Below are 21,345 nucleotides of genomic sequence, written 5' to 3' on the forward strand. Positions count from 1 at the left end.
ATCTCCACATCCAGACCAGAGTCATCCTAGGAACAGGGGTGGAGTATCAGCCTCCCCCGGAAAGGGTCATGTAGCACAGGATGAGACAGTAGTGGCGAGGGAAGGGCAGTGGGGAGGGGGGTGCAGTGGGGGGAGGCGTCTGCTTTCCACGGGACTCCCAGGCTTCGCCGCCGATCTACAATTTGCTGAAGGAGCAAAGAACATCCTCGGCTCTAAGTAGGGCTTTTAGTGTGCTCATTGATGAGTGAAAGTCGCCACACATGTCAAGCTAAAGGCAGTTGTTGGGTTACTAACAGGACCCAGCGCCTTGCAAACATATGCGCTAAGCTGTGTATACAGATGGCAGGCAGAATAATGGAGCAGGCGCCTTTTATAAAGCTCTAGCTGCTGCCTGTCTTCAGACCTGGGAAATGAAACTATTCAGACTCGCGGCCAGATAGCGCCTGCGATTGTTTGTTACCGTTTTAATCCTATTAATTAAAACGTTAACCTGATTGGGTAGAAAGCTCTGTCCCAACAGGCGACTCTTCTTCATAATAACCTACTCAGAGATAATGATGTAAAAGACTCCCCCGTCTGTGGCGGCGGCTGGTTGATGGGTCCGGAAATCTCTTGAAGGTGAATCCAAGCAAGATAAACGGTGCGGAGAGAAGGCGCGGGGCTGGGCTCAGAGCGGCGGCGGCGGCGGCGGCGGCGGCTCCACTCCCTCCGCGCCCACCCTCCCACCATGCGGGGCCGCGGCCCATGGTGAGCCCCAGCAGGCAGCACCATCGGCTGGAGACGAAGAAGAAGAAGAAGAGGAGGCGGCGAGCGCGGGGGAAGGCGAAAAAGAAAAAGAAGGGGAGAGGGCTGCCAGCAGCACCGGGACCGACGCGCGCACCAGCCCCAGAGCCCGGCTCGGGCGCGGCTGCGGCGCCGCCCGACTCCCGAGCCCAGGCGGCGGCGGCCGGCGCTGGACCATGGAGCGCGGGCTGCACCTCGGCGCGGCCGCCGCGGGCGAAGACGACCTCTTCCTGCACAAGAGCCTGAGCGCCTCCGCCGCCAAGCGCTTGGAGGCGGCTTTCCGCTCCCCGCCCCCGAGCATGGACCTGTCCCTGGCGCCGCCGCCTCGGGAGCGCCCGGCGTCCTCCTCCTCGTCGCCTCTGGGCTGCTTCGAGCCGGCTGACCCCGAAGGGTCAGGGCTGCTGTTGCCGCCGCCCGGGGGAGGCGGCGGCGGCGGCGGCGGCGGCGGCGGGGTGGGCGTCCCCGGGCTGCTCGTGGGCACCGCCGGCGTTGGGGGCGAACCTAGCCTGAGCAGCCTGCCGGCTGGGGCCGCTCTGTGCCTCAAATACGGCGAGAGCGCCAGCCGGGGCTCGGTGGCCGAGAGCAGCGGCGGCGAGCAGAGCCCCGACGACGACAGCGACGGCCGCTGCGAGCTGGTTCTGCGGGCCGGCGGCGCCGACCCGCGGGCCTCCCCGGGCGCGGGAGGCGGCGGCGTCAAGGCGGCCGAAGGCTGCTCCAACGCCCACCTCCACGGCGGCGCCAGCGCCCCCCCGGGGGGCCCGGCCGGCAGCGGCGGCGGGGGCAGCAGCGGCGGGGGCAGTGGCGGCGGCGGCGGCGGCAGCGGCGGCGGCAGCAGCAGCAAGAAATCCAAAGAGCAAAAGGCGCTGCGGCTCAACATCAACGCCCGGGAGCGCCGGCGGATGCACGACCTGAACGACGCGCTGGACGAGCTGCGCGCGGTGATCCCCTACGCGCACAGCCCCTCGGTGCGGAAGCTCTCCAAGATCGCTACGCTGCTGCTCGCCAAGAACTATATCCTCATGCAGGCGCAGGCCCTGGAGGAGATGCGGCGCCTCGTCGCCTACCTCAACCAGGGCCAGGCCATCTCGGCCGCCTCCCTGCCCAGCTCCGCGGCGGCGGCGGCGGCGGCCGCTGCCCTGCACCCGGCGCTCGGCGCCTACGAGCAGGCTGCCGGCTACCCGTTCAGCGCCGGGCTGCCCCCGGCCGCCACCTGCCCGGAGAAGTGCGCCCTGTTCAATAGCGTCTCCTCCAGCCTCTGCAAACAGTGCACGGAGAAGCCTTAAACACCCCCCACCCCCCGAAAAACATAAGACCGACCCCAAAGCTAGAGGAGAGTGAAAAGCTGCTCCCCACCCCCCTTTATTTGGTCCTCTCGTAGTCGTGAAACATTTGCAGAGAAAACAAAAGCAGAGGCGAGAACTGCGGAGAACTATCAGAGACAAACGGGACTTCTGGCCTCGACATCCCCAGAATCTCGGTCTTCGGGGTGGGGAGGGAGGGAGGAGGGAGGTGGAGTTGGGATAGAGTATGGATGTCTTTTTTTCTCGGAAAAGTGGCAACTTTGGTGGCAGCCTAGACCGCGAGGAAGCAGAGTTTTCCTTTAAGGGTAAAAAATAAGTTGAGAAGTAGGTGTTATTAGGCGTGGAGAGTATTACGTGGCAAAATAGTAATCCTACTAATAATTGTGAATTTGGCCAGTGCTGAGGGGGAGAGGAGTCGTCCGGGGTTGGGTGGCTTGTGGCACGGAATATTCATTCAGACAAATCAGAAAGGGCACTTGAAAATAAATTTTGATTCTGAGCCAGGAGAAAAACTTGAAATGTAGATTTATTTAAATGAAGAAAAGAAAAACAAAAAACAAAAACAGGAAGAGACACGTTGCTATGAAAGACTTGTATTTTTTATTGTCTCTGAACTTTAATCCTGTGAAAATGCTCAAAAGTTTTGGCAAGAGTGATATTAAAAAAAAAACTGACTGTGGCTGACAGAATTGCATTTAAAAATATTTATGTGCACCTTGTTACTTTCCACTCTGCAATGATGTATTAACGATTCATGGTATTTATTTGTTATTCTTCAATGACCCTTCCACATCAACAGTATTTATCCTGTGTTAAGGTCATGGGGTCTTATGTGCAGATTTTTTTTAATGCCTCTAAAATTCTGTTTTATAGATTAACTTATATTGTGTGCCAAGTGTTTAAAAGGGTTTATTTGCCAACAAGTATGAAGAGACATACTGATGTATCTGAGCTGCTTAGGTTTATCAAAGGTCACCTGGATATCTTCAGCTGCATCATCCCTGTATTTAAATTGAGCTTTAATAAATTGCTTCAGTCCAAAAATTACAGGAAAGGTGTATTCTTAATTGATGAATGAATTGATCTCTTTTTTTGAAAGGGGACTCCTTTGCATTCTAAAAAGGAAAGACATCACAGCAATAGATCCTATAAGTAAGAACATGCTAAGCAAATATTTTTCCAGGCTGTGCTGTGCATTTTTAAAAGGTCTAATTTAATTGCTTTTAATATATGTATACATATATAAGTTATTTTAACTGTGGAGAATTATTTAAGTTGAAAGACTGGTTTGATTTGCCTATGGTGTGAAAATCCTTTGTTATTTTTCTAAAAAAATTTTTAAAAGAAATAAAATAAAACTAAGGAAGAGCAAGAAGCTATTTACCCAAAGCGAGCTTTCAGTTTTAGTTTGCATGGCTGTTTGCCTGCCTTTCTATCCTACGAAAATCAAGAAAACCTTTTTTAAAAATGGAGTCCTGCTATTTTCCACTCCTTGCAGATAATACTAATTCAGTTTGTCAGGTTGGATGATGAGTGGGGAGCTATGATGGATCTATTGGCGGGTTTTGGATGTGTAAAGAATGATATATATATTAAATAGGTCAATCAGACTATGACAGCTATGTACAACCATTTGTATGTGTATCTATGTCAGAGAGAATCTTTATTAAAATATTTTGATCAAACATTTCATTATGCTGTGCTTTGTGGAGGGAGCAATCACCTCCCTTCTGTGTTACTCTTTGCTTGAAAGGTAACAAAAAAGAAAGGAGTTTCAGAGAAGATGGAACTAAAGTTTTGTCAGGGATACACAATTAGGAGCAGCCCTAGTTCACTTGTTTACTTGTTAAAGGACGATGGCTGGGCCTGGTCATTGGAGGATTGATAAATGGGGTCAGTGGTGAGACCCAGAGGAGGTCCAGAGCTCCTGTTTGCTGGCACGAACTTTGAAGGCCCTGCCCTCCCTGGAATTCTTCTCCCACTCTGTATGGCATTGTTAACTACCATGCCAGGGCCCATCAGAGAGGGTAAAGTTTCTTAAAGAGTTTTTATCAAAATTTCCATCTCCAACTTCCTAAAAGCCAAGGAAAAGCAATGGATTTGGATTCTCTGAGGAAGGATTGTATTGTGGCTTCTTCCCCCTGCTTTTTTTTTTGTGACAGAAGAATCAACCAGGTTGAATTATATGCGTAAACAATGCCCATAGAGATTTTTTTAATGTTCTAGTGTTGCTTGTTAATGAGATTTGTAAGGGAGTATGTGTGGATTGGGTTGGGCGTTGATTCTATTAAAGAATGTCTGTATAGGCTTGTATTTGGACTTTAATAATGCCCTCAAATTTAGAAGGTTTGATTTTTATTGTGGTGGAGGTTAAAGAGACAGTGATGGTGAAGTTATAGTGTTTCCTCTGTAGGCCGTTTGCTAAAAGCGTTTTGGTCTGTGTAGCCTCAGCCCATAATGATATCCCTAAATGCCATCAAACTTAGTGGGGGGTGAGGGAGGGTATTTTCTGCTCCACTTGCCATCAAAAAAGATTAATCAGAACCTGTAACTTTTCAGAAAATGTAACAGCAAAGGGCCTTGAAGCTGAAGCCCTCCCAGTCTGGGAGTGGGAGTAGAGGGAGGGAAGAGACCGGGGCAGCCCCCAGGCAGGAGGAGACCCGTCTCTCAGCATTTACCAGACAAAGCCTGGGTGCGTCTAATTATGATTATTAAAACAATTTCCATGACGATGTCTAATATTATGTTAATTTGAAAACAACTGTGTATGAAAACTGTCTACTATAATACCTAAATTCATTTAATGAAACACATCGTTAAGGCAATTAAACCTCCTGGATGTGATTAAGAAACATAATTATGACACTGTTCTGCGCCATAATTGGGTGCCTTTAATCAAGGGGTAAAGTGATCAGCAACACAGCCATTAGTTTGTATTGTTCTGGCCCTGCTGTCCATCATTCTGATTAGGAATTAACCACAGCCGCCATCAGTCGAATTGTTTTTTTTTCTTTTTGCATGTTAACATTGTAGGGGACACATTCGCTGCAAGATTCAACTGCTTAATATTTCTCATTATTAAGAAGGCCTCCTTGATGTATTCCCTCTGTAACCTCTGTGCTGTTCAACTAGTATTAGAAATAGTACAAATAACAAATCTTGAACTTCAGGAGAAAAAGGAAAGCTCACCCTCCTTTCACCCTTTAATAACTCAGTCTCCAGCCCTTAGTCCTGAAGGAGACTGGAAATGATTGGGGGTCGGGGAAAGGAGAGGATGTTGAGAATAAGTCGGAATGTCAGACAAATATGTACAATTGTTCAAAGTAGCAGGGTTAATGATATTTATTTTCATTTTGATAATTTCAGACAAATTAATTCTCTTTCCAAATCCAGGAGCTGACCAGCGTTGGGTTCTAGGAATAAATGTGGGACATCTAAAAGGGGCAGGGGAGGACTTTTTGGTGATTTACTTAGGTGGCTTTCCCTGCGCTAACCCCAATGTTTCCAAAGTTTCATTAGCAGCAGCTTTTAGGGAAGGAAACCAATGACTGAAGAGAAAATTCTTCCCACACCCGGCAAAACCCCCGGCCGCTTTCCGGGGCCCCTGGACTCCTGGATTTCAGCCCAGTATGGAAAGTTGGCCCACACACTTGTGGGCCCCAGTATGTCCTTCCAGTGTGCACCATCTACTTCGGGACTGGGTGACTGAATACCAGGGAATCAGTGTGGTCTTGCTGAAGTGCCCTTGGGCCAAAACAGAAATCCTGGCCCCTAAGACTGCGGCGTCTGCCAGAGAACCTCGGTCAGCCCCGAGCCTTCGTCCACCGCGCTTTGGGGCGTTTCTCCCGGGAGCAGGGGACGATCCCCGCTGCTCAGGTTTCTTAGGAAACCGACACTGGGCAGAGGAGGCCGAGCGAAGAGCCAGAGTCCCACCTGGGCTTTTATTCCACCGGTTTCCTTCTCTAACTTCTGTCTAATTTCAATTTCCTTCTCTAATTTCGAATTCCCATTTAGGTCTCATCTCCAGCTTGACATGGGGTACCTACAGGAGTGAAGCGCGTTGAGGCTTTTCGTGGACTCCTACAGGACCAGCAAATGATCACCTTCGAAGAGCTCACTAGTTACCCCTCCTCCCTCCCCGTGGTGCCTGTGTGTGTGTGTGTGTGTGTGTGTGTGTGTGTGTGTGTGTGCGCGCGCGCGCGCGCGTGTGCGTGAGCGCGCGCTCAGCAATGCGCTCTCCACTCTCAGTAGCTGGGCATCCCCTCCAAGACCCTGTGTTGAGCTTAAATTCCGCTCCCTCCTATGGCACCCATCCTTCCTGCCAACAGCTCTCTAGGGAGGGCCAAGGCTCCACAGGGTTCCCGTCTCCGCGCTCACGGCCCGGATGCCGAAACCCAACCTTTCTACGCGCCCGGGACCCTGAGATTGCTCCAGCATGAGTGGCATTGACTTTTCCAATGTAATGACTTATGAAAGATATAATCATGTGTTAAATTGAATCCTCCGTTTAACTGTTAATGGTGTGCTCTGGGCACATTTACGTATTAGATGCTATGGTAACTAATTACCACTAGGAAAAAGGATAATACACTTCCCAGACTTTGAAAAATAATGATGAGAGTTCACTTCCCGGCTCGCAGCACACAGTGGCGGCTCTGCCGGGCGGAGCGGCAGAGCGGAGACCCGAACGTGTGCCGGTGGAAGGAGGGAGGTGATGAATCCTGGTCGGGAGAGGCTCCTTGGTAAAAGCTTTCATGAAAATGCGATTCAATGGGGAAGTGAGGGATGCGGAGGGCCCACTATACGGTGCTGCCTCTAAACAGAATTAAATTGCAAAACAAACGTCAGAAAGAGAAGTATTCTTTTAATTAAAATGCAGGTCAGGCTGAATTAATCACGTGCCAAGCAACTTTACATCAATTAACATTTTTTGTTGTGTGGGCAAAATACATGAGCCCATCTCCTTCAAGGTCTGCGTTGGCGCTTGTAACTTGGATGCCCCTGGATCCGCCAAGCCAATGAGCTGCGGGTTGATTTAAAGCTGGCCTTTTACATCAGACATTGGGCACAGTCGAAGGAAACGGGAGGGAAAACCAGGAGACAGCAACTTAAGGGTAAAAACAATTCTCAGGGTAAGAGTCTTTTCCTCTCCCCGCCGGATCTCTCTGGCTCTTCGAATCGGTTGATGAGTGTTTACAAGAACCAGGGTTCTGTAGACTGTGCAAAATAGCCAGGTGTCTGTTTCGCCCCAGGGCCAGGGCCAGTGTTTGTGCTGGGACCCGGGAGGGCAGGAGGAAGGAGGGGGCGGCTTTTCCCACAGGCCAGCCTGCCAGCCCAGGGTTGCAGACAGAACGACGTCCACAACACGAGTGCCCACCGCGCTGCTTTGCTCAGGCTGCGCCCCGGGAGGGACTCGGGATCCGCAGCCGCAGAGCACCCCTTCTCCTGGTCCTTCCCCTGCACTGACGTCCTGGGCCCCTTCTGCGGGGCGCAAGGCCCTTCAACCTCTAAGTGCCTAGGGACAGAACGCGAACTTCGGGGGCTCTGCCTCAAACTGTCTTTCGAGGGGAGGCACTAGGATGGGGTTGTCCCCTGACCCCCGTGGCCTGGAGAGTTCACCTGCAGATGACAGGCTTGTAAGAAGCACCCCGCAGCCGAGCCAATCCCGGGAATTCTGTGAAGGCGTCCCAATTTTAAGCCCCAAAGAGCTCATCGCTTCCTAGCAAGGCAAAGAAAGTGTGCTCGCTTTCCTTGAGGCTCGATTTTGGTTAAATTCTATCACTTTTCCTAAATGACTCGTCTTAACATAATCCAGGAGACTTGTGGACTATTGCAGAACTATCAGGTCCCCCTGAGTGCGTGTGCATGTGCCTGTGGGACTTTTCTTTCTTTCCTCTCCCTTGTGTTCCCGAATTCCGACGATACAGAAATACAGATTAGAGAGCTCTGGAAGAGAAATTACTGGGCTGGGAAGGTTAGACTGCAAAGGGAAAGAGGGTTTTGCGGTTACCAGCCCTCCAGCCCCCAGTATATCATGGACAAGCCTATCTTAGAAGTCACCAGGATGCTCAAGATGGGGAGTTGGCTTTTATTAGGCACAAGGTGATATCGTTTTCCTTCCCAGCTTGGGAAAGAGTTAATTCTTTCCCAAAGACGATAGTTGCCCTTGTCTTCTCAACCTGATTCAGAGATGCAATAAAATATGAAGCAAATTTATGATCTGTTTCAAGCACTTTATTGCTGTATTTTTAAATTCATATATGCACATATAAGAACTATGATCTGTGAATAATTTGAAATGTGATACTAGAATGATACATTTTAGATAAAACATAACCATATCTTTATATAATTGTCTCAGATTAAAAGAAAAAAGAAAAATAGATTTCTAATGTGGCCCAAACTGAAAAACTAATGACAACCATAAACTGCTAACTAACCATAAATTAACATCTTCATCAAATGGTAAAATGGTATCAGTGGTTATATAAAGCAATTATTATTTCTCTTTCTAAGTTTTAGAATAAAGTTCAGGGATATTTAAAGGACCCATTATTTACCAATGCTTCCCAATCTTAAAGATTTCATATTTTATTAGGAGGATGGTTGACACTCAAATCTGCTATGTTAATAGGGATGTTTAGAGATGAGAATTTAGTTTTAAACATAAAAATGCTTCATGGCCTAACCTCATTTTATGCATTTACTCTGCTCTGGTAATTACTGAAGAACTTGGTGTAAGGATTTGTGTCAAATATCCTTATCTCCTCTCTGAAAATGGAAGACAAATAATTTCTTATTATGTGAGAGGGTCAGATTATGTACCCAACTGGTTAAAACATTCAATCATGCACTGTCTGTTGAAGCAAGTGCAGCTACATTTGCCATGCAGTCTCTTTCTGCAGAGCTGTGGTCAAAATTCAGATGCTAAGCTGAGCCTGTCCCCTCCATCTGAGACTTCCATGAAAAAAAAAACAGAAAAGGATTTTCTTAACCAGGTCTCCACAGAAACATGAAAAGCCATGAAAGGGAAGGAAATCTATCTATTAAATCTATGCATGTATCAGGGCGCAGGGGCAGGGAATAACTTACTTTAATTTTCTTTTACAGAAGCATCAGGCATATATATCTTTAAAGTGTAGATTTCTCAAAAGAGTGTAATTAAGTAAAATCTGGAATTATTCAACAAAGTAAGCTCTTTTGAAAACTTAGAAAATTGTGTTTTTATGAAAACAAAATACTGATTTGGACTATGGAGGATCTGGGTGGAACACACACAGATTATCTCTGCCACTCAGGTGTTACTTCCTGTGTGTTGCCCTATTGGGTAGTTACTGTGGATAAACATCTCCAAAGGTCAAGGATTAACTAAGATCTGCAACTGGCTAAGTCCTATGATCACTGTTTAGTTTAACTTTTGACAAGCACTGTTTAGTCTGAGGACTTTCTTCTTTAAAAATGAATACTATTTTTATAGCTTTTCTTGTAAGTCTAAAATTAGTTTAAAATGAAGTTAAAAAAATACTGAACTTTAAAACATGGAGAAAGTACTACTTCCTGTATGCTTCTAGATTAAAAAAATTCAAAAGTGATTTCAAATACTTTAAAAACTGTTCCATTTAAAGTATAAAACAAAGGCATTTATAAAATTTTAAATATACTGGCCAGTTCTTAGAAGTTATAGAATGAAAGTATACTTCATTTAAACAGTAATTTGAACATGAAAGACAAAATCACTTACTTAAAAATGTGGGTTGTCAGGTAATAATGACATATATGTTAACTTTAACGGTTAGTTCTTAGAAATAAAAGTTACATGAAATAAATGTTCTCTTGCAAACAAATAAGAATCTCCAGCTAATATGTGCTTTATAAGTGTTTTAATTTGACTCAACGATAAACCATTAGGTATTACTACATTTACCTGTTACTTCTCTTGCCCTAGTTTCTCCTATAAGCACAAAACTTGTAAGTTGTAAGGGAAGTGAAATATCTCATGAGTCTATCTCTAAATTTACTTTCTAGGTAGTCTGGAGTATATCATGTCTCTCCTTATAAAAATGAATACATTTAGGAATTAAGAACATAAACTATACCTCAAAAAATTAACAAAAACTATATCAAACACACTTAAAATTACCAGCATAGCCACTATTTTTTTTTCTATTCAGCTATATCCTCAATAGAAAATGCACATTATTACTCACATGACCATGGATAATGCCAGACAGTTCTGCAAAATTATTGTTTACTCAGTGTTTTTTAGAGTAAAATTGAATGCAAAGATAATTATTTCATAGATTGTCCATTTAATGACATAATTTACACTAAGTGTTCAGCAATACTGAACTGCCTAGTTCAAATGAACAGGAACACTTTGAGTCTAGCGCGATCTTTAAAACATTAATGGAGTGTTTCTTAGAAAAGCTAAGTGTCCCAGTAAAATGCTGAATGTACAGTTACTGAAGAAGCCACACTTCACCAACAGCATGTTCTGTGTTATGTTTTATTTACAGCTTGCATTTCAGCTCTATGAATACACAGAATAGTGTCCAAATATTACTCAGCCTCATTCATTATCTGTGGTAAACTGATCTGCAGAAGACGAAGACCACACCTCTCTTATGTGGAAAGAAATGGAATCTCTCTCCCATTCTTGTTGTTCTTATACATCTCTCCACAGAATAATAGCTATTATTAAGAACTGCAGCCTAGCAAGGTCAGCCTGGTTAAAATAAACTTGTTTCAAAACTTATTAGTCACTGATATTACTTGGATCTGTTTTTATTTCCCACATAAATAACTAAGTGATAATACATTGAAACATATTCTGAATATAACAATTAATGTACTTTTATCGAAAGTATGAGAAAATAAAAATATATGTATATGTATGTGTCGGGGGGAGATGGGGATTTGGGGATCTTCAGACAGCAAAATTATTTCCCAAATAATTTACTATTTGTAATCAAATCTTCTGTCACCCAACATGCTCCTAGTAGGGAAATAAGGGGACAGAGTCATTCACCTGTGCTTTAAAAGTTAATTTATTGGCTTGTTGTAAATTTAAAAAACAGCATTAATTGAGTTACAAAGCACTTGCATTTCTTACCTAAGGACTTTTCAAGATAATTTGCTTCCTCATAAATCCACCTATATACCATTTTAAAATCAAAAGAGTATTAAACAAACATTCAGGACAATTTTTTTTTTAATATACAGCACTCCTCTGCTTAAAAAATATTTTAAAATGTAAGTATTGCCAAATTACCTCCTTTAAAAAATTGTTCAGGAGAGATTTTTATGAATTAAATTTATCTTACTCAAGATATTATAAACAAAGTAAACATTTAAGCAAAAAAGTTCCATCGTCAATGATCACTGATTTAGATTAACAATCTGAAGTAGACTAAGTAATAATTGCTTTAGAGAAACATTAGAGAGCTTTATGTGATCATCCACTGTAATTTAAAATAATGCTACAGGGAACTTAATCTTGGCTTGCTAACTTTTTCCTAATTGAGTATGTGAATATGAATACCTAATAATGCAGTTCAAGTACATAATGGTTTGCAATATTGGCAAATTTAATAGATTAAAGCAGTGTACATTCTCAGGGCCTATAATTCTTGTTTTATAATTATTGACATTGTTTTATACGAAGATCAAAGTCTAGATAGTTTTTGTGCTTTGATCTTTGAAATTGTTTTTAAGATTCTGCGGTTAAATTTGAAGAAGTAGCTTACGGGAAATGCTACCCAAATTATTTTTCATGAGAAAATAAACAGAATCATGCAAATTTGGAGAATAGAAGCTCCTCTGCCTCACACTTGTGACCCAAAAGTTAATGAGAAAACGGAGAAAATATAATGACGTACGCCACGAAAGCCAAACAAGGCAGATAAAAGTCCCCGAATAGGTTGCTTATCAGCATTCCTTACTCAGTGATAAATAGCTTTTCCCTGAATATCTTCAGAGCATTTAGTGTTTGCTAACTGAATGCTTCATTACTGTTGGTCATTGATATAAAATAATATTTTTAGTTATTCATTTTCTTTCATTTGAAATTTAGAAGAGGCTTAAAAATGAAAAGATGAGTTTTTACTATATGTCAAATACAGCTTTTAAACAATTCTGAAGCCTCAATGATTGTATTTGGTTTTCATTATTTGTAACATATAATCACAATACTTGATGTATATGTTTTATTGTATGTAATTAGGCTCACAGTAATTTCTCATTAGAGAACACTAATTTGGAATGAGTGATGGAAGTTTCGTTAGAACTGGTGATGAATCAGAATTTTAAAATAGTTTTAAGGAGATGATTTATTACAACTACATTTATAATAAATTAGTTGGGTATGTATTGTGTTCTCTAATAAATTATGTGTTCTTGAGAAGGGTAATCCAGTGCATAGCATCACATCTTAGATAGAGGAAATGCTCAATAAGTGTTTGACTGAATAAATGAATAATGAATTAACTAATGACAAAAAATGGTTCCCTTTAACAAATACAAAAGAACAGTTTTTAAAAGGCACACCATTGTCAAAGTATCTCTTTTACACTTTAAGTTTGTATATTGCATTACACTTTTCAAAGTAAGTTTGCGCATCTTACTGTCAGTAAGATGAACCCTGGTGTCAAAAGGTTCAGTCCTCATGATGAACCCTGGTGTCAAAAGGCCTTAATATTTTTATTTTGCAAATATGGAAACTGAAGCACTGAGAGGCAAAGTGACTTGTTGATGAAAACAAACCAGTTATGTCATAGCTAGAATCCATGTCTTTTAACTTATTTCTCCATGACATTTATTCTATTTATAAACAATCTTTAATTACCAGATTTAAGCCTGTCACAAGACTCTCTTGTTTTGGTTCTACCACCCATTGCTTTTATGTAATATTTTACGTAATACTTCTACTCTAAATTCCTTTCGCTATAAATTAAGCAGAAATTAGAATGGAATACTTTTCTGTGCTCTCTCTGCTGTAGCAGCACAGAAGTGTACTACTAAGATGAATTTAAGAATCTGGAAGCTTCCACTTCAGGCAACATGGTGGAATACATGTCCTAGTACAAAACGAATGGGCTATACTTTGTGGCAGGCAGAAGATAAAGCTTGGGGCCCAAGCGAGGTGTGTGTGTGTGTGTGTGTGTGTGTGTGTGTGCGCCCGTGTAATCCAAGACCTGTACACAAAGCCAAGAATTTGCAGAGACAGCACCCTCAGTAAGTGACTTAGAAATAAACCTTGCTCCACAGAGAAGGACTGTGGGTATACTTGCCTGTCTCAGCCTTGACTTTGGGTAAAGGGGAAAAAACCCCCAGAAAGTCTCTCCTGTCTATTCCTACTCATAGGGTTGCAGTCTGGCTGATTTAGGGCTAGAACCCACACTATCTATGTTGTTCCCAATCCCCTTTCAAAATACTCAAGTTGAAAATGTAAAGTGATCTGAAGTTGATAGTAACACCAGCAGTCAGACAAAAGCAAACGCAAATTCTCTCTGGAGGTGTGAACTTTAAACTCAGGTCTTAAAAAAATCCAGAGATAAAATTCCAAGGAACATGGGCCCAGTAAACAAGCCATCCTGAGGCAGAGTTAAAAGAAAAGCAAACTACAGAATCAGACCCACAAAACACTGATGATGTGGAAATACCAGGTACAGAATGGAACACAAGTCTGGAACATCTCAGAGAATGAAGGCTGACACGGCCTGTGTGTGTGTGTGTGGGCACGCGTGTGTGCGTGCGTGCATGTGGGCGCGCGCACGCGTCCATGTGTGCGCGCGTGTGTGCGTGTATGCGCGCGCGCCTTGCGTGCGTGTGCACGCGCGTGTGCACGCATCTGCGCACACGTGTGTGCGAGCGTGCGTGTGTATGTGCGCGTGTGGTGAGGCTGCTGATGACAGGGTTTGCAGCTCAGGGTGGAGGGTGGAGCACACAGTAGTGGGAGGACGTCTAGGTTCTCCTTTGGCCTCTCCCCGCAAATTAACTGTCCCACCAACACAGTTTCCAACACTGGGTAAATAGAGCATTAAAACATGGTGGGTGCACATTATGGGTTACTATACAGCAGTTAGAAGCAACAGATTAAATATACATAAAGTAATATGGATATATCTTTAAAAATATAGAGTGTAGTTAAACATTAAGAAGAATAATGATTTATAGAATATACATTTATGAAAATTAAACACATATGCACCCAAGATAATAACATGTGTTTTATAAAAACACATACAAATAAAAAGATACACACCAAACACAGACTATTTGCCTCTGATGGGGAGGGGTATAATGGTGGCCATTAGCGATAAAATAGAACGAGTAAATAAAGCCAGAGGGCCTTGTTTGGGCCAATTATAATTGTGTACCATGAACTAAGGGGCATAAGGCATGTGATCTCTCAGTCCTATGAACCTGAGGTTAAAATAAAAAGAAGGAAGAAACAAACTCGATGGATGGGTTAAAGAGTAGAATAAATTGGCAGAGAAATCTAAAGATCAAAAGAAATTACCGAGAATGTAAATTAGAGGGGGAAAATATGAGGCAAAAAGGTCAAACATGGAGTACAGAGAGAGATACAGGAGCCTGAGGGAGGAAATATTCAAAGAGATAATGACTGTGAACATTCTACACTTCATGAAAGACACCATGACATGCAAGCATGATAAACAGAAACTAAGAACATCAAAGACAAGGAGAGCACGTTAAAGCTGTCCGAGAGGCAGACTGCCTACTGAATAATTAAACCGAATAAAGGTTAACCTTTTCAGAACATGAGATATCCTCAAAGCCCTGTGAGGAAATCACTGTCAATCTAGACTTGTGCATCTAGCGAAATCACCTTTCAGGAATGAGGGCAAAAAGGAAAACATCTTCAATCTGGCAAAAACAAAGTTTAGACTGGTAGACCTTCACTAAGGTGCACTTAAGAGTATGGACTTCAGGAAGGAGAAAATAAATGCTAGAAAATCTATTTAGTTACTAAGTATGGTTAAGTATTTTATACTGTTATTTTTAAAATCAATTTCCTTTTCAAAAACAATAGCACATTTCCGAAATATCAGAAGTTCCAAAGAATGCAGCATGAATTAACTGGGTTTAATGACCTGCTTTACCTGTTTATATACGGCATCAGCAGTTAGGTAGGATGCCAGACAATCACTTGGCAATCTGATACTAGCAATCTTTGAATCCTCCACACTATGCTGCATTGTGGCACATGGAATTATACTGTATTACATAATGTTGTAATTCAAATAAACTCCAAGTCCAAGAGGTGAGGCGTCAAGAACAAATACTGCTATCTAGTTTCTCAGTTGGTGTAAATGGAAGCATTTAGGAAAGTTAATTCCAACACCGGCATAACCCTTATAGTTTACACTGGAGTCAAATGCTACCATCAGTCCTGTACTGAGCTCAATATTTACTCCTACAATAAACCTAATACTAATGTCTAGGGCAACTGCTGAATATATAATAGGTTTTTGTGTGTTCCTACACTGATAAATCTTCTCAGTGTCTCACTTGAACATGAGTGGCCTTATATAACCAGAAATTTTGTTCTATTGAGCCACAGTATACAAAGTAATAAAGAACATTTATGGATGATAAAATATTGAAGTGAAGTTGAAGCATTTAATCTACTGCAAAACTCATTTAATGCAAACGTACCCTGGCAATATAGATATTATTGATATTATACTTGAAGGGAACATTTTCATCCAGTGTATCTCATGGAAATTTAATTTCCTTCTTCTCTGAGAACTTGGAATTTGTTAGACTGTGTCCATTTCCAGCACAAATTTCCATTAGTACATAAAGTGTATTCTTACATATTAGAGAAGAATTTGTGACTTTAGAAACATCCCACAGTGTCAAATCTATTGCTGCGAAGGCACATTTACTATGACATTGCAAATCACAATACGTATGAAGAAACTTAAAAAAAGCTACTTTAAGTTAATCATTATGTTGATTTTGATGTCAATTTCATGCCACCATGCTCTTTCTTTCTTTCTTTCTTTTTTTTGATGGGTTTTGTGACGAAGTACAGACTGGACTGATCTCAGATCAAACAGAAATTGGCACTTTTAAAACAAACAAAGCAATTACATTTGAAGAAATTAAAAACAAATAGATGAGCTAAGGACATTTAGGTTAGCTTTGATAGATTTCTTTTCTTTCCTTTTAGCTTCTTTAAGATTTTACTTTGTACCTAAATAAAACATCAGAGTCTGGATACTGAATACCAAACAAAAAGCGGTTGTAGTTTAGTTCTAAGGGCTTATCATCAATTATTTCTGAATCAAAATAAGTTAAAAATACAACCAACAATTGCTTTATCTCAACTATTGCCAAAAATCGGCCTGGACATTTGCTGACTCCAAATCCAAATGGCATGTGGTAATACTTCAACTTTTTCCCTCTTTTAAAAAAGGTGGTTTTCTTCTTACCACTTTCTGTAAAACGATCAAATCTAAACTCCTGTAAAGAAGAAAACAGAGTGTTAAAATAAAAAAATTTCCATGAAATAGTTTGAGTTCAGGTTCACACAGTTGCCCGCTCTCCCTGCCCATCTTTTTTTTTTTTTTTTTTTTTTTTTTTTTTGCGTTACGCGGGCCTCTCACTGTTGTGGCCTCTCCCGTTGCGGAGCACAGGCTCCGGACGCACAGGCTCAGCGGCCATGGCTCACAGGCCCAGCCGCTCCGCGGCATGTGGGATCTTCCCGGACCAGGGCACGAACCCGTGTCCCCTGCATCGGCAGGTGGACCCTCAACCACTGCGCCACCAGGGAAGCCCCTCCCTGAGCATCTTAAAAGGCTTCTTTTAACCCAGAAAATACCAGGAAGTAAAACTTAACTAAGTGCAAATCATGTATGAACTTTCAAAAAACCCCAGTGTTATTAGAAAATTACTTCTCCCATATCAAACAAATTCAAACTTTTCTATATGACTTTTCTTCACATTTCTCTCCTACGCTGAGTTTCCTAAGTATAGAGGCAGTATTTCTGTTTTTGTTCTCTAAGGTGGGTCTCCACATACGGGCACTTGAAATACCAATGTTGGGTAGAGGGAAGGGCTCCTGCAGAGCTACCATGGTTAGCGGACAGTGAATCCTACTGGCCCCAGAGGCTGCCTACCTAAGGATCCCTCGTGTGCCCTTCTCTATCCCTTCCCATCAGCTACTGAGGGATGAGAAGGATGAGTTTAGGATTTAGTGTTGGGATGAAATAGATATTAAATAATAAGATTCACATTAGGCACTAGAGAAGAACTAAGCCACAAAATCGGTCTGGCTTGTGTTTTGATGTTGTATCGACTTTCTCCTATGACAGCTCTATTTAGAATGAGTGTTCTTTGGGTTAACTCTCTTGGTTTCTGAGATGTTTTCACAAGTAAGTTATAGTACTTGTTCCAGAAAATTACGGGACTGGTTTATGGAGGGTGTTGGGTCCTCCATCTTAATTTACTCTCGTGTGAGTCTCTGAGAGGACACTGAAGGACCTTATTTTAGCCCATGGTGAATTAAACCATTGATTACATTAACGCACATGGCACGCATGACAATGACCAAGTCTTTCCCTTACGCGGTGCTCATTAGCATTAGACCTGCTCAGCTCACAGCTTCGCTATGAACTATGAAGCCAAAGGCAAAGAAGCAGGTCAGACTGAAAGCATTTAGGTTATAGCGAAAACCCTACAGTTCACGTATAAATCCTGAATCCGTCACAGATGATCTGATTTTCTCACTCAATGCCAGTATCCATGTCAGCAAAATCATTTCCTTTAAAAGTATTGGTTTTATCCCCAATTACCTAGGATACTGATGTTGATAAATATTCAAGCTTAGAGAACACATTTTGTGTGGTTTCTATTCCACCCCCTAAACTTGCAAGTTGATGAAATCATAATGGCAAAATTAATCTGCATCAGAGTGCAAGTATATTTTCCCACAGATAGTTCTGGGATGTATCTGGATAGGATCTACCCAGTGCTAACCTAAAAGTATCTGTCCATCCTTGTAGTACGGATAAGGACATTCTCTGTGGACATCCACTTTGTTACTGGAGATAGGATGGCTATACGGTACTCTCTCCCAGTAAATCTTTTTCCATTACTGGGGCCCAAGCCTGCTTGCCTGGGTTCAGTACAGGTGCTTCCTCCTTCTTACTGACCAATCTGAGGAGACCAGCGCTCTTCCCAAGAGCTCCTTCCCTAGGCCAAACCAGTTGATGTCAATTTTGCCACAAAATGGTTTTCTATTCTGAAAAGCTCTCCCTGTGGTCAGTCCTATGGTTGAAGCCAGAACATGCAAAAGGAAAACGTAGCTTGGGTTACGACTTCATAGTGTGCTGATATCATCAATAAACCAGAGACTGTCAGGGCTTTTCTATGTTTCTTTGTGTACATGAATATGCAGTCGAGAGGTCACAGTGACCAACAAAGAATGCCCAAGTGCTCTCCCAGCCCTGCCATGTTCAGGTAGCGTACGTTCAATACCCCCAAACATCTAGTCAACCAGTAATGTCACTCCTCTAGTTTTCCATCACCTTCCATTCGATTTCCTCACAATAAATATCATAGAAATTCCTATTTAGTTGTTTATATTATGAGACAAGAAGGGAAAAGGCCAACTTCTTTTGCTCTGTGGCTACCATTAAGCTCAAAGGGCATATGGGCATAAATAGCTTTTTGAGTCAAAATTTCTTCTCAGTTTGTTTTCCGTTGCCAGGACATGGAGAACCCAAGCAGGAGCCAATTTTAGGATGGGCTTGTGGCAGCTGCTAAGAATATAGTCTGGTTTTAGAAAAAAAAGAAGGGGTGTAATAGTCTCACCCCAGAAATTCTGGGGTCACAGTGACATAGAACAAAAAGTTAGAAAGCTCAAGATGCTTTGATCTTTGATCTGGAACAACTTGAATACAGGATTTGTCATGTTGCAGTGACCATAACAGCTGGGTGCTTCATGATTAAAAAGGGTCAATTAAATGCAATATTATTCAATGGAGAAGAACAGAGAAATCATAAGAGAAAAGCATGAGACACTGAAATTCCCCATCACTCCTCTACTGACTGTTGTGGTTGTTCCTCAACATCTTTCTTCTGCATGAGATCTCTCGAGGCACCAATTGTGGTAATCACATTGCTCTGGCCTCTCACTGATTTAGGAGAGGGTGTATGAACCCGTCTCTCGGTGCTACAGGGGAGGAGTGTATGGGGCCATCTGGGAGAAGTTCTCTTCTTGTGAAGAAAGAAAAACACGACAACATGGTCCATCACTCTTCCTCCTCTAGACCTGGTTATATGTGAATATGATGCCTGCAAGGCTGCAGCTATGCTGTCACCAGGCTGAAGCTAGCCCTCAGGAGATGGCAAGCCAAGAAATCCCAGGAGATGGGAGGTGTCACACTGTCTTATTTATCTCCATATTTTCAAAGCCCCACCAGAGTGCTATGCACAGTGAGGTTCCATAGGTGTCTGTTGAATTAGTGAATAAATACATGACAATAAAGTATATTTTAAAAGCAATCTTCAAACTTTTGAAGAAAACAGAGATATTGAATGAATAAATAAAGATGGAGAGAATGAAGAGTAGATGAATATTCAAATAGAAAATGTTTACAAATAGAAAATGGTATAATATTTAGTACTAGAAATAAAGATTGGGTAGACGATACAATTTCCTGGATAGAGAAGAATTTTGGGTATGAGTGACTGAGGAACACTGCATACCACCCTAATCTGTGTCCTCCAAATTTTGTTTAGTTCGGTTCAACAGCTTCTTTTTAGCACTTCCTGTATGTGCAGCATTGAAGTTTGGTTGCTCAGTGGTTGATCAGTTTATGTTTGTATCCTTGAAATGTACTAAATGGCACAATCTCTATTCCAGTTTGAGAGACAGACAAAAAATTATTGAGAGTATTTCCACATTTGTCATGACTAGTATATTCTAATAATAGTGGAAATAATCAAAAGAATGTTGATACAACAATTTTTATAGTGATTTAGAATTTTTTCAAGGGCTTTCAAATTTATCACTTTATAATCCTTACACCTCCGAGAAGTAGGTTGGGCAGACTTGCATGAGGTGAAATAAGGCTTTTCGTCTTCAGAGCCTTGGCGGGGGGTTGGGGGTACGTCAAAGGCTTTGTAATAACTTTGTTGTTTCCCTGTGTCCTTACTTTAGGAGGCTATATGGTTAAGGTAATGCGTTACCATCTTAAATGTTGGCTGTTTCTTCCCTATGGCCCAGCCCTTTATACCTCAGCACCTCCGTAGAAAAACCAACCAATAGATCTGGTCTTCTCCATAGCTCTATTTTTGGATGCTGCATTTTGGCAGAAAAGTAATCATCACCATTTACTGATCACTTGAGAGCCAGTGGCTAGAATTCTGGCTGACAACTGACAAATTTGAAGAAGCCTTCATAAAATTTTTAAAAAGTATCCATTCCTAGTTAATTAAGAGATCATCTAGATTTTCTTGGGTAGCATTTAGACCGATAAAGAAAGAAAAGAGAATTGGGAATAGGTGGTTCCTTTTGCTCTCTCTCATTGTTTTAATTTCACGTGCCAATTTTCTTTTCCACATCAGCACGTGCCACCCGACTGGCTAACATTACAATAAGCTAAGGAACCCATATTCAGGAAAAGAATACTTCTTAACACAGTTTACGTGTTGCTAGCTTACAGGCCCAATTAGGTTCCCAAACATTTTTTGTTTAGCCTATATTGCGTTTTAAACTTAATTTCTCCAAACGTTTAAAAATTCTAAGCTTCACCCAGGAATCTGAAGTTTAAAAAAAAATAATAAAAATGACTTGGTCGCATCAGGTCTACATGCTTGTTAAGGACTGAGGGTTGGTTCCAAAGTAGCCACGTGGTCTCCCTTAGATGCCTCCTGGGCTGTCCTTTCACCAGAGTTCTCACCACTCCTGATAGTATTGCTATATTTACACACAAGCCACCTCATCTACTGGATCTAATTAGGCCCAGTACACATCTGAATGTGCGATATCTGTAGTGATTTAACGTTTCAACTGAAGTATATGTTCACTTTCAGAACATTCATCCATCTCAGCACCTCCTATTTATTTCCTTCTATGGGTCTCCTGCATGCCAGGCACTGAGAATTCAGAGAAGGTAAGGACAAGGTCTCTCCCCTCCTGGAACTTACAGTATATGGACACACAGGCAAACAAGTAATTGCAAAACACCGTGGGGTGTGCCGCATAACAAAGGTACACCCAGGC

General features: G+C 42.2%; 2 protein-coding genes across 2 annotated transcripts in view; one reads left to right on the forward strand and one right to left on the reverse strand.

Moving 5' to 3' along the window:
• Positions 1–785: 785 nt before the first annotated feature.
• Positions 786–2,623, forward strand: BHLHE22 (basic helix-loop-helix family member e22). Its single transcript, XM_060035152.1, has one exon. It carries the CDS (start codon positions 960–962, stop codon positions 2,064–2,066), a length of 1,107 nt encoding a protein of 368 aa, XP_059891135.1. The 5' UTR covers positions 786–959; the 3' UTR covers positions 2,067–2,623.
• A 13,428-nt stretch (positions 2,624–16,051) lies between these two features.
• The window catches only part of CYP7B1 (cytochrome P450 family 7 subfamily B member 1), a 182,327-nt gene continuing 177,033 nt past the window's right edge, over positions 16,052–21,345 (reverse strand). The window contains exon 6 of the mRNA XM_060035153.1: positions 16,052–16,577. Coding sequence (XP_059891136.1) covers positions 16,290–16,577 — 288 coding nt within the window. The 3' untranslated portion in view covers positions 16,052–16,289. The remainder of the gene's footprint in view (positions 16,578–21,345) is intronic.

The sequence above is a fragment of the Delphinus delphis genome, chromosome 17 (genome assembly GCF_949987515.2).
Source record: "Delphinus delphis chromosome 17, mDelDel1.2, whole genome shotgun sequence".
Classification (NCBI taxonomy): domain Eukaryota; kingdom Metazoa; phylum Chordata; class Mammalia; order Artiodactyla; family Delphinidae; genus Delphinus; species Delphinus delphis.

Bases quoted from the DNA above. Each gene is read 5' to 3' on its own strand.
- BHLHE22 (XM_060035152.1), top strand. From the start codon at position 960: ATGGAGCGCGGGCTGCACCTCGGCGCGGCCGCCGCGGGCGAAGACGAC.